The 13,569-nt window shown below is 38.1% G+C and overlaps 1 protein-coding gene across 1 annotated transcript in view; it reads left to right on the plus strand.

The window, feature by feature from the left end:
• The first annotated feature begins 1,947 nt into the window (after positions 1-1,947).
• The window catches only part of LOC139717744 (ATP-binding cassette sub-family C member 9-like), a 55,108-nt gene continuing 43,486 nt past the window's right edge, over positions 1,948-13,569 (plus strand). Inside the window, exons 1-3 of the mRNA XM_071629248.1 lie at positions 1,948-2,567; positions 3,058-3,159; positions 4,377-4,517. Coding sequence (XP_071485349.1) covers positions 1,956-2,567; positions 3,058-3,159; positions 4,377-4,517 — 855 coding nt within the window. The 5' untranslated portion in view covers positions 1,948-1,955. The remainder of the gene's footprint in view (positions 2,568-3,057; positions 3,160-4,376; positions 4,518-13,569) is intronic.

Here is a 13,569-nt window from a genome sequence, read left to right on the forward strand (position 1 = left end):
ACAATTAATGTAAATGTTAATTGTCATAATAATTCAATGTTCTAATTTGTATATACAATGTTGCCTTCCCGTCAGATCACAGTTAAATAGAATATTATTGGACAAATAGAAAAAAATATGAAGTTTTTTAAAGTTTACTCGAAATGGTCTTCCATGGACTTGGGTTGTTCTTATATTCAGATACTCAAATAGACCTAATAATAATTAGGGGATAACAAAATTTTTGTTTGACCCCGCCCCACCCCCTCCCCCGTCATTTTCATCACTACATACGGGGCCGGGGGCAACGGCCCTTGCAGGGGCGGTGCCAGGAATTCCTTGAAAGGGAGGCGCACGCCACCCTCCTCCCCATTTTTTTCTTTTTCTTTCTTTTGTTTTAAGCATGATTCAGGATCCGCCACCACTGCCTTGTATCGATATACTTGTTGCTTGTTCTCTTTCTGCAGGCCTAAACTGAGAAACACGTCTGGAAATATTCTAAACATAATTATATCCTATTCAAACGATTTGCTGAGTCACGTTCATCTCTGTAGTGAACACTCTCGAGTGTCCTTGTACGCTCGCAGCCTAGCATGCAGACCAACTCGACGCTTTGTGTTGCGCAATTTGTGTCTCTGCGATCCGGTCGTAAGCAGCATGCACAGTATGCTTGTGGTACTAGAACGGGGATAAACAGCGCGCTGGCGGCAAAATGATGTATTGCATTCGATACTTCCAGCTCCAGTGGATACACATATGAAGAAGAGCTGTAAAATGTTGATAATTCAGTGAGTAGTGGTACGTGTACGAGCTTCGACTTCCCCATGCCACTGCACTTTGTCTTCTGAGCGTGGTTTTCACCCATTAGATCGGGAGTTGCCTTGCTGTTCTGCTGGCTGTTGCCAGATAGCTATAGCTGCGTTCCTCTGATCCTAACCACAGTCCGACGTCATAGGTACGGGGCAGCCTCCGCTGTGCTGCTTGTTGCACCGTGGCCGTGGCCTGCGCCTGTTATCCCTCTCCTGTATCTGTGGTGACTAGCTAGCTGGAGCTGAACGACTTAGCTGCTGCTAGCGCTAGGCTAGGCTACACTGTAACCTACGTACAGGTACGTCGTTTATGAGTATGACTGAGCCGGCACAGTCGGCATTCTGGTCGCTTTCTTCTGCAATATACTCTTTAATTGTTAGTTAACATGGAATCAGGGATAGCTAAAGCAAGGACAGTTTCTCTGGCAAGGACATGATTATCGTCAAGGAAACGAATCACAAAACTTTAGAGCATGAGCTCTTTCAAGTTTCAGCTTACGACAATGTGTTATTGTGTTAAGTAATTTATCTCTTTTTGTTTTGCTCCATAGTAATATTAGAAGTGGCAGATGATATACTGTAAAAGTGGAAATTTTCGCGGTGTTGAAATTTTCGCGCATTTCGCGCAACCAGACACTAGCGCGAAAATAAAAGCGTGCGAATGTTTTTGCTTGCCATATGTACCTGTGGTGTCTTGATTCTGCGGAAATAAAAACATGCGAAACTCCTCTTACCCGGCCAAGCGCGAAAAATTAGTCGCGCGAAAATAACCACTTTTACAGTAGGGCCGTAAAGTGCACAGTTGCCTGAGAAGTACACAGTATGTCTTTTACTAGTTTTAGCTCATTTTATGTGAGGTAGACTGTATATTACAGACTGAACGTATATTATTATTACACACTTTTTGTGTAGCTGTAACATGATGGAATTTGGGGTCAATCCCTGCTGTTCACATTGCTTCAGTTCAGTTTGCAGCCGTTAGTACACTGTCGGAAAAAATGATTGAATTTCAAACTACCATAAAGGCTGATGTCAAGTCGTCTCTTAAATGCAGTCAATCTAAAGTAAAATGAATTCTAACCTGTATGAGGTGTCTGAGGGCATACAGGATCATTTCATTTGTATCCTGTCAGGTATTTCCATCAGTTTCTAGACTGGGTGGTAACCATGGGAGCAGACGAATGGGAGTGGTTCTGTGGGGTCAACAGCTCTGATCTGGCTTTCTTCCATGGCTTTGCCTGGAATGAAGACCACATAGCCAACAACACCTGCTTCACAGACGCCCTGGATGCCACGCCCCATGCCGCCTTTCTCCTCATCTTCTCCCTGCTGCTGCTCATCATGGGCTGCTGCACAGGGTTCCGCAACATCAACACCAGATACCTCCTGAGATATGACGGCCACACCTTCAAGTGGATTCTCATGTTCCTGCTTCCAATCACGCACCTGACCTCCATTGCAGAGGGCATCTTGACCGATGAGCTCTTTGTTGGTCAGCCAACGCAGCCGCATTTCTACACGCCGTCCATACTGGCCTTTGTCACAGCCTTTGTTTCACTGGTGTTTTACCACAACATGGAATTATGGCAGTGTGCTAGTATGTCTCTCGTCCTCATCTTCTACTGGGTTGTGGCCATTCTAGGAGAGGTGGCTGTTCTCTTTAATCTCATCAGTATGGGCCAAACAGGATATGATGTCATGCGATTTGACCTGACCGTCCTCACTCTCGTTATCTATGGCCTCATCCTCATTTTGGAGCTCAACATTGTCAGGGTCAATGTAAGTCCTGTGTTGAGAATATATTATGATATATAACATGTGAATTTTTAAGTATTTTGTAGTACGGTACAAAGTCTGAAAGACCTGTTCAGCCTGCTTTGAAATTAAAAATTGTTTAAAAAAAAGAATTATCCTAAAAGTTTATATTGCAAATGCTTACAACTCAAATTTTTTTCCCCGCAAAATTTCAGTAATGGTGAAAGTGTCCAGAAATGATATGCTATAATTTTCATCCCCCTAAACAATGCATATATATGCATTTGTCATTCAATCTTTGTACAGTGTAATTACTTTGTTGGTTTATAAATTTGATTGTTTAGACTGCTTTTTTAGCTGTGAACACTCTCTGTGAGGCCTTTATAGTATGCCAATTTTTGACATTATGTATATCAAAATCAGAGTTATTAATTTACATTATGAAGAAGGTATTGTGTTGTGATTTTAGTAACAAGCTTCTAGCATAGCGATATTCTTTTCCCGCCATGTTCAGATGTGTGGATGCTGTGATGGAGGCAGGGAAAAAGGTCTTCCTAGAGACCTGAAGGGAATGGACATGTACTACATGGACTGGAATGTAAACCTGCTCTCTCAGGTGAGAATCACTTTGATTAATTGGCAGTACAATCCTTCCAAAGAAGCTTCCGAACACTAGTTATGATTTTATTTAATTTTATTTTAATCATCAGTGTCAGTAAATAAGGATATCATGTGACAGAGTCCAGTATCAAAAATGTTCTTTCATTTCTATACAGCATGCACACCAGGGCCCCATTTCATAAGTTGATATGATAGCAACTTTACCTGGAATGGCAATTGTCATAGTAACGACAAGAATCCAGCTTCCTGATTGGCTGTTGCTATTGGAAGTTACTATTCCAGCAAGAGTTGCTATATCCTTTACATTTGTTTGTACTGAAATGGGGCCCTAATGCATTTCAATTTCAAAATAATATTTTTTTCCCTCAAAAATTCAACCCATTGCAGACAAGCTGGTTTTTCTTTAACACACATTTCCTATAGACACTGCCCAAGTATACTCAGAACTAGTCTTTAAAGGGCAAGTTCACCTTCATCATAGACATGTGGGTTGAGTGAATGCAGCAATATTAGTAGAACACATCAGTGAGAGTTTGAGCAAAATCGGACAATCCGTTCAAAAGTTATGAATTTTTGAAGTTTCTGCTCAGTCATGGCTGGATGAATAGACTACTATAGCTTGTGATGTCACATGAGTACAACGATATAAAGAAAGAATGAAGAAAATTCGACATATTCCCATTTTTCTCGCATAACAAAAGAACACTCGACTTCTCTCTTTCAGAAGGCAGGGGGAATAATATTACCCTTAACATACGTCAGTAGCAAGTCGAAGAAATATGCACTTTATTCAAAAAGTAAAGTTTTGTGAAATTCTCTTTTTATTTTCCTTATATAGTTGTACGCATGTGACATCATACACTGTAGTAGTCTTATCTTCCAGTAGTAACTGCGCAGATAGTTAAAATATTCGTAACTTTTGAACGGATTGTCCAGTTCTCCTCAAACTTTCACTGATGTGTTCTACTAATATTGCTGCATTCTCTCAATCATTATGTATATGAAGGTGGACTTGTCCTTTAAGGAGTTGATATGAAATTCATTGATGTTATGTACCTGAAACATTGAAACATTTAATGTCAATTTGAGAATATAAAAGTAATAATTTGTGCTCTCAGCCTATGTGCAATCATTCTTTATGATTACATGTATGCAACTGAGAGAAAGATTTTACCATTGTATCAAAATATTTTCTTTTTCACATAAATCCAGGTAACTTACTGGTGGTTGAACTGGCTGTTGAGACTTGGTTACAAACGCCCCCTGGAAATGAGTGACTTGGGAGCTTTGCCGCTCACCCATGAAGCAAACTACAACCACAACAAATTCAGAGATGCATTTGAAAAGGAAAAGGTATGTCTTTTTTTTTAGTTGTTGAACAAGAATATACAGTTTATCTTCATTGATATGTCATTTATGAGCTATGTTAGCTGTTAACATTTATCATGTTGATGTACTGGCAACGAATATTTAAGTTCCAAAGGCCTTGAACATGAGTTCACGACTGTTGTGATCGGTTGAACCTCAGTATTGTAGTCATGATCATACTGAATAATGCTGACTCATGCTCTGTGTTGCCTAGATATCTACAGTCAGAGCTAGTAGTTGTTTGGCTTTGAACATCTACTTTACTTTTCAGGGTTGGTATAAAGCTGTCACATGAAAATGTGTTCTAACAGTGATTTTGTTTTCTACATGTTTATGTGTTTGATTTATGCACATCCTGTAATGGCAAAGTCCAGCAAAATATTCGGTCTATGTTGACTATTCGCCAGTGCTTAGTAATTATGCAAAGTCCACCCACGAGCCACAACCATTGTATGCACAGTAACAAAAGGAATCCTTAGACAAAGTAGGCTCAGTGTTTGCTGTAAAGAGTCCAGGCATACTATAGGTGCATTACAGTCTGTATGCAAACCCTGTGCTTATAGTCCAGAAGCTGCTTATAAATCATAGTCCTTTTTGAAACACCAGGGTAGGGGTATTCAGGAAGCCATCATACCATACAGTGGCCAGCATATAGTATGATACTGTTCATGGAATGGGATGGTCATTCACAGAGTCTGCTCATTTTCCCCCGTTAAGTTTTTCTTGCACAAAGTCATAAGTATCATCTTTTTAAACACCCTGTGTGATATGGTCAGGGAAATTAAATCACTTTCCATCTCCTGGGACAGAAGCAGTCTCAAAGGGGGAAAAAAAACCCCAAACACACACACTTAATTGATTCATTAGTTCTGGACTAAAAACTTACATTAGTCTACAGAAAAGAAAAAAAAATCTTGTGAAGATCCAGGCTGTGCATGATACTGCAACACATCAACATTGTCCATGTGGCCGAGAACAATTTTGCAGTGTACTGCAGTGGTCCCTATACACGATGGGTATAGAAAGGTGTTGTGTACATATGATATCAGTTCAGTGAATACTATGAAACCAAAACTTTTGTACAGTGTATGTGTACATTTTCTGCCAAATGCATGATTACTCAAATCTGGTATAATTTACACTAGGAGCGAAAAAAAAAAAAAATGAACTAACAGAATTTGTATTTTCACTGCATATAACATTGAATGATGAGACTTGCTATGGAAGTGACCCAGTGAAAAATAGCATCCTTGCAGTCACATACTGTAAAACATGATATATTCGCGGCATGAAATTTTCGCGAATTGGAGCCGACAGCCTTTTTCATGGTATGAAATTTTCGCGAATTGCTTCTGGCATTCAATGTATGTAGTGTAGACAAAAGCTTTTGCGTGCATTTTAATTTCGCGAATTTTGGCGCTCGCGAAATTCGCGAAATTAAAATGCACGCGAAAATTCCTCGTTTTACAGTATTGCTGTGTGTCTGTGAAAGTCTATCGTTTCAGATTTATTTTGTACGGTCTTGGAAAGCTACATTACAACATGTACAAATGTATGTAGTTACTGTACTGCAAATACTCTACATCTTCATACTCTTTTATAATACATTGTATGTATTTGTGATCTGTAGTTGGTACAGTGGGTTTAAAAAAAAAGAAGAAAAGCATCCTCGCTATAGGTGTCTACAGTGTGTACAGTACCGGGTAGCTTATGAGTTTGGGGTTGTCTACCGATGATTTTTTGAGTAGTTTGTGAAGTGTAGATTTATTTAATTTTCCACATTTAAGGTTCATATTCATGAAATTCCAGTAATTGTTATTCAAATTGTTTGTGGTAGCATAAATATCCTCACTTTGGTGAAAAGTTGAAAATAACAGGATGATTTGATCTTGGCTGTTGAATTTTAGTCTTCACAGTGAAATACACTCTTCAGAAATAGCCCAAGTCTAACGTACTTAAACTTTTGCATGGTTTTAGATCATGCGTAAAGTTCCGCATGGCTTAGAGCCTTGTGAAACAGGATTTACAGCTATGCAAAAAGTTACACATGACTGTTGGAGTTACGCATGATTTGGGGACTTAGGCCTACATGTATGCATGACTTTAAGTTCGGTCTAAATCCTTCATAAAACACTTCCCTGGTATTACATGTATAGGTATTTTGTTTCTCCCAAGCATATCTTCTTGGGGATCAGCATATGCTTGGGGATCTGCAGGTATTGGGGATCAGCATGTGTATGCTTATGGTAGAATTCCTGATTTACTTTGTGGTATATTTTGTTGGAAGAAAAGTGAGAATGTAATAAATGAATTGAAATGAATTGTACAAATTGAATTGAGAGCTAGAGGTATGTATAAATGTATATTTTTGTGGCATGAAAGTTTTGCGAATGGGCGCCAACCGCCTTATATTCGCAGCATGAAATTTTCGCAAGTTGCCTTGACATTCAATGCATATAGTGTCGACAAGATCTTTAGCATGCGTTAATTTCGCGAAACTCGGCTCTCGCGAATTCACGAAATTAAAATGAATGAAAACATTCCTCATTTGACAGAGCATGGACATGTATGCATTGTGTGAATGGTAGCAGTGGGAGTGACAATGATTGCTTTAAAGATTGTAATCATGGAAAAAATGCTGAACAAATGATCAAAATTCATTCATACTGTAATGATAGTTGCTCTCATTATCGTCCAAGAAATAAATGATTTATGAAAATGGCAGAGTGGGCCTCATCTCCTTATGATTATCATTATCATTAGAATCATTTATGTCAGTATTCTGTACCTTAAGGCAATAAGTTTTTCCTTGATATTCTGTGGGAAGGTCCTCTGATGAGTTCTGTATGTACAGTCTATTTTACACTTGCAGAAGTAGATTCAGATTTCTATTAGACTCTTATTCAGATGAAGGAAAAACTATATTTAGAGGTCATGCAATTGAAAATAAAACTTTATATATACCTACTCTGTATTTCCGGAGACTACATTTAAATATTTTAGCTGGTACACATGTGTATTTGTGTCAGGAAATTGTTTCAATAAGACCTACAACTTGCTGGTAACATTTTTTTATTTTTTATTTTTATTTATTTATTTATTTATTTATTTATTGATTTATTGATTTATTGATTTTTATTTTTTTATTCATTTATTTATTTATTTTATTTTTTTATTTTTATTTTTATTTTTATTTTTTTTTTTGGGGGGGGGGGGGCTATATTTTTATTTGACTTTTTTAGTATACATTGGAAAGACCCCCCCCCCAACACACACACGCACCATATTAAAGTCATTGCCAGTAATCCATTACACTTGAAAGCATCAGTGACCTGACATTACTGACGACACTGTTTGGATCCTACGGTACAATCTGTAGTACATTATCTGCAATGGCATGATTTGTCAACTTTAAAATGATACTAAATCAGATCTTCTTCTATTTTTCCTCCCACATAATGGTACACGTTGTATATTACATGTATAGCTGCAGGGCTGCCAACACTGGAAACTAGTTGAGAGTGAGACTCCCATAAGCCAATGCTGTAATTTTTTGCCCAAACCTTGTGGAACTCAGTGTCAGCTCTGTGGTTGTGCAGTAAATTAGGGTTATTGTCCCCGCCGAACGAGTTCGAGCAGGGGACTATGAAACGGGCTCCGTACGTGTGTGTGTCCGTGTGTCCGTCCGTGTGTCCGTCCGTCCGTCCGTCCGTGTGTCCGTCCGTCCGTCCGTCCGTCCGTCCGTCCGTGTGTCCGTGTGTGCGTCCGTGTGTGATCAAAATCTTCAATTTGCTACTTCTCTGTCATTTATGAGCCAATTTTGATTCTGTTTGCTTTATATGATAGCACTACATGGGAGCTTTGAAACTTCTACACAGAATTTCAGTCGTGACCTTTGACCTTGACCTTTGACCTATATTGTACATTTTGCTACAAAATGCTACTCCTTCGCCATTTCTAACCCGATTTCGATTCCGTTTGCTTTATGTGATGGCACTAGGTGAGGGCTTCAAAACTTCTACACAGAATTTTGACCTTTGACTTCTTTGACCTTTGACCTTGATTTTTTGACCTATATTGTACATTTTGCTACAAAATGCTACTCCTTCGCCATTTCTAACCCGATTTCGATTCCGTTTGCTTTATGTGATGGCACTAGGTGAGGGCTTCAAAACTTCTACACAGAATTTTGACCTTTGACTTCTTTGACCTTTGACCTTGATTTTTGACCTATATTGTACATTTTGCTACGAAATGCTACTCCTTCGCCATTTTTAACCCGATTTCGATTCCGTTCATTTTATATGATGGCACTAGTTGAGGGCTTCAAAACTTGTACACAGAATTTTGACCTTTGACTTCTTTGACCTTTGACCTTGATTTTTGACCTATATTGTGCATTTTGCTACAGAATGCTACTCCTTCGCCATCTCTAACCCGATTTCGATTCCGTTTGCTTTATGTGATAGCACTAGGTGAGGGCTTCAAAACTTCTACACAGAATTTTGACCTTTGTCTTCTTTGACCTTTGACCTTGATTTTTGACCTATATTGTACATTGGCTACAAAATGCTACTCCTTCGCCATTTCTAACCCAATTTCGATTCCATTTGCTTTATGTGATGGCACTAGGTGAGGGCTTCAAAACTTCTACACAGAATTTTGACCTTTGACTTCTTTGACCTTTGACCTTGATTTTTTACCTATATTGCACATTTTGTTACAAAATGCTACTTCCGGCGGGGACATATGTTACGCACCGCGTAATTTCTACTTTTCCTTGTTTTGTTTTTGGTTCGACAAGTGGACAGACATGGTGATGACGTCATTGCCTTTGTGGCGTCACATATTATGGGGCAACACTGGGAGGTAGAAGAAGCAAATTTTGTGTTGTTGAATACTGTATGATGATTGATGTTGTTTATAACTGATTTTTATTATAAGAAATGAATGGAGAATTTTGAGGTATATAATATGATAATGTATAAGTGAAATAAGAGATTAGTATAGATAATAGTTATTGATTTTACATGTATTGATAGAAACAGAATTTAATGGTTGTGTACTTTTTCAGGCACGTATATTTTGATACCTATGATATTCTTTATATTTATTATGGAAGGTTCATTTTTTTTTTAGAAACCCAGTCAGTATTTTTTTTTCATCCTCGTTGCAAATTGATACATTTAGTCTCATTCCTTATTTTCTCATAGATTATGAACAGTTCTGGTCTGTATGATGTAGACCTATTGTGTTACATGTTAATGTTATTCTTTGTGATTGTTACCTTGTATGTATGTGTTTACAGGGCCCCCTGGAAAACAGTACTTGATTACTGACAGGGCCACCCTGTATAGATAAAACGAAATAATGATAATAATAATAATAATTTAGGAGTCAAAATGAGTGAGATCAATGGAAATGCATGCAAATGAAATAAAGTTTTAGAGTGAGAAAGGACCAAAATGCATGAGTCTCATGCTCAATGCGTGAGAGTTGGCAGCCCTGAGCTGTAACATGTAATCAGTGTCATAGACTTGTGCTTTGGCATCATTGCATTGACAATGAAATGACAACAGTTCCAATTTATAACCCAAGCTGAAAGATGTCAGGAACAAAATTGTTCAGTGCACGTAGATTTTCATTGGGGATTGTTACCACAAACTGATATAAAGTGAGTTAACATTTCTCAGTGATTTGTACAAATTTTACAGTTTGTAGGCAAAATGATTGGTAGTTTGGTGCTTTGGCAGTGACACAACACTCTTTCTTCTCAAATGATTCGAATCAGCCTGGTTAAAGTCTGTTATACTTGGTATGTAACTTTCCTGATATTTGGTCATTGTATGACCCTGGTGCTGTGTACATTGTATGCTGTGCCTGCCTTGTTGTGAGCAGGGAGGCGTGAGAGAGACACACCTCCCTGTCCCAATCTCTCTCACACTATTCAAGTGAAACGTGCTAGTGTTGGTACTCTTCACCCGTGACAAAGAAGTAGGGCAGAAAGCAAGGCCACAATGAGGTACAATTTACAAACTCAACCAAAGTTGACCATGAGTGGTTAGCCATGTAGGATATGGAGTCAGTCACTATACTAATAGCAATAAGTGCCACAGATTTCAAGTCTATACTGTCTATTGTGAATGTGTTGTGCAGTGGTTGTTGAATAACATCCACAATATTGGTTGGGGGGATTTTTTTCTTAATACTGTCAAAGGCTTTTCAGCATAAGTTTCTCTTTCAGTTGCTTCATTAGAAAGTTCAGAATGAGTGCATCATAAAGATTGCTAAAATTCTTATCATAGTGTTGACAAAATGAATGTAAACTACCTGGGGCGGATCAAGGAATTCCGTAAAGAGGGGGGGGGGGGGGGGGGGGTAAACAATATTTCTAGTGTACTTCTGAGTTTCATCTCATTTTTTCTTTTTGTTTTTATCGTTTTAACAACAAATAAAGAGGGGGCGTGTGCGCGGTGCGTTCCCCTCTGGATCTGCCACTGACTAATTCTTTACTATACACAGTATGTTCATGATGCCTTTGTTTCTATTACATTAAACCAAAATAAACTGATACATATGGGTGAGAGAATGCTTAATGTGAGCAGAACACACCATCAAAGTTTGAGGGAAAATAGACCATTCATTTAAAAGTTATGAATTCTTAAAGCAACATTTTGGTGGAGCCATCGCTTGATGGGAAGACTTATGTGATGCTGTCAAACCATAATAGTTATTGGCATCACATACAAAATGTAGCATTACAGTGTGTACAGCAATATAATAAAGGAAATGAAAGAGGAATTCCACAACAGTTTGGACATTCTTTATTTCCTCAACTTGTTTACTAGAATACACATGTACAGTATGTCAAGGGTAATAATTCTGCCTGCTTTCTGATAGAGATCACTAAGTCAAGTGCTTTATCATTATGCTAGAATTTTCATGATATTTTCTTTTTATCATTTTACATTAGTTTGTATGTGATGTCACAAGCTTTAGTACCTCATAGTAGTCTTCTCACCCAGTGATGGCAGCACCAAAACTCTGAGTGTGCAATACAAAATCCCTGATCAAATTATCTTACCATGATTACATCAAACTTTTTCATTGTATATATCAAAGTGATAGCAAAAGATATAGTTCTCTGAGAAACAAATGGAAGATAAATTTGGGGGCTATCATTGTTAAGATATAATTTTCTTTACAATACCAGATTAAAGCACTAGCAGGATCACCTGTAATGCAAATGCTCTTTAATACATACACACACACACATACACACACACACACACACACACACACACACACACACACACACACATTAAATTGAAAAATAGTTTCTATAAGCTGTGAAATGTCTTATTTTTATTCTGTGCATGCATACAAGCTACTGTACATCCATGGTACTTTATTAAATGAGTACAATTGTACATCCATGGTTGTGTGCTGCATTCTCTAGGAGCACCTCCCTGCTAGGAGTGAATATAAAAATCAATGCTGCACCCAAAGAAAAACATGCGTTTGTTTGCAATCCTATTACAGTGCAGATTTGCCCGTGTGAGTACTGTACCATGCTTTACAGATTAAAAAACACAACAAATAGTCAAAGGTTTATCTTGTGATCTCTGAAACAACCAACCAGTCTGAATCCTTCTCCACTTACACAAATGAATGTACAAATTTACCAGTGTTAGGAGCTACGTAGCAAATGAAACAATGCAAACTTTGGAGGAAACGGACTTGTCAATATTTGACTCTTTGTATTCAAATAACTCTCTTGTACGTGTAATTTTCATGTGTATACCAACAATCAAGTTTAGTCTCAGATCAGGTATTCACATCAAGTCATTTGTGATGATTTATACCCAATGCAAAGTCCATGTACTGTATGAAATACTTTAACAGCTACATTTTTGTACCAATTAATAAATAATTAATACCAAAAAATGGAGAGAACAGGGCAGCAGCATATTTGCTAAATCCAAGCAGTGAAATGGGGAGAGAGAGAGATAAGACACAACATACACATGTACACACACACACACACATACACATACATACACACACACACACACACACACATACTCACACAAATTAAAAAAAAAAAAACCAACATTGCCCTAGCTATGGATTTTTCTAAACACACAAACCATTCTTATGGTGCACTGTGGTTTGGCCAGCCCTCAGAGGCAGTGAGTTGCTGCATGTTTTCCTCACTCATTCACAGTATGTAAATATTCACTCACTTTTACATCTAGTCATTGACATTTCCCTGTCTGTAGAAAAGTCCATTCTCAGTGTAAGAGTCCAATATGGATTGTTTGAAGAGTCATTAGTGATGTGTCAGATCATGATACTGTTAGCTAAGTCTCAATTATAATGTGATTAACAGACTCTTTTTTTTTCAGAATTGCATACAACTTAAGCAAAATAATGATGTTAGACTCAGGTTATGAAGTTTAATAAGGAGAAGAAACAACAGTGGATACCTTATGAGGCTTGTCTTAAACAAGAAAAAAACGTATGCCAAGAATTGTACTTTGTGTAGCAAACACTGCTTAACCCATTAGGCGTGTCTTCATCAGCCCGAAGTTCAAACTAGCGGGACATTTTGCGGTCTTAGAAAATAGCCCGATACAGCGAATGTGCGTCTTCATCAGCTCGAACAGCCTGCTTCGGGAAATTAGTCCGAAAATTGACGCATGCGCACTTTGCAATATTACTCTGCCTGGCTCGCGGTTCGAAAGTGGATTTCCCCGCTCAAAATCTCCTATATCACCGTATGTACGATTCTACAACCAGGGAGGTGAGCAGTACAGCAAATTCTCTCCAAAGGGATATTAATAACGCTACTCTTTCTTCTGTCCAGTGAGGCATCGTATATGAAATTAACGAATTGCAATGTTTAAACAAATCCAAAATGCACACAATCTGCAAGAATCTTCAGCTAAGGTAGAGTGGACCAGAAGAAGAAGTTTACAAAAAAACAGCTAGCATGCTTCACTGAGTTTTAATAGGGAGGTGAGGGAAATCACCT

Source organism: Diadema antillarum, unplaced genomic scaffold (assembly GCF_040938485.1).
Source record: "Diadema antillarum isolate AM-2024a unplaced genomic scaffold, OU_Dant_1.0 scf00000081, whole genome shotgun sequence".
Taxonomy (NCBI): domain Eukaryota; kingdom Metazoa; phylum Echinodermata; class Echinoidea; order Diadematoida; family Diadematidae; genus Diadema; species Diadema antillarum.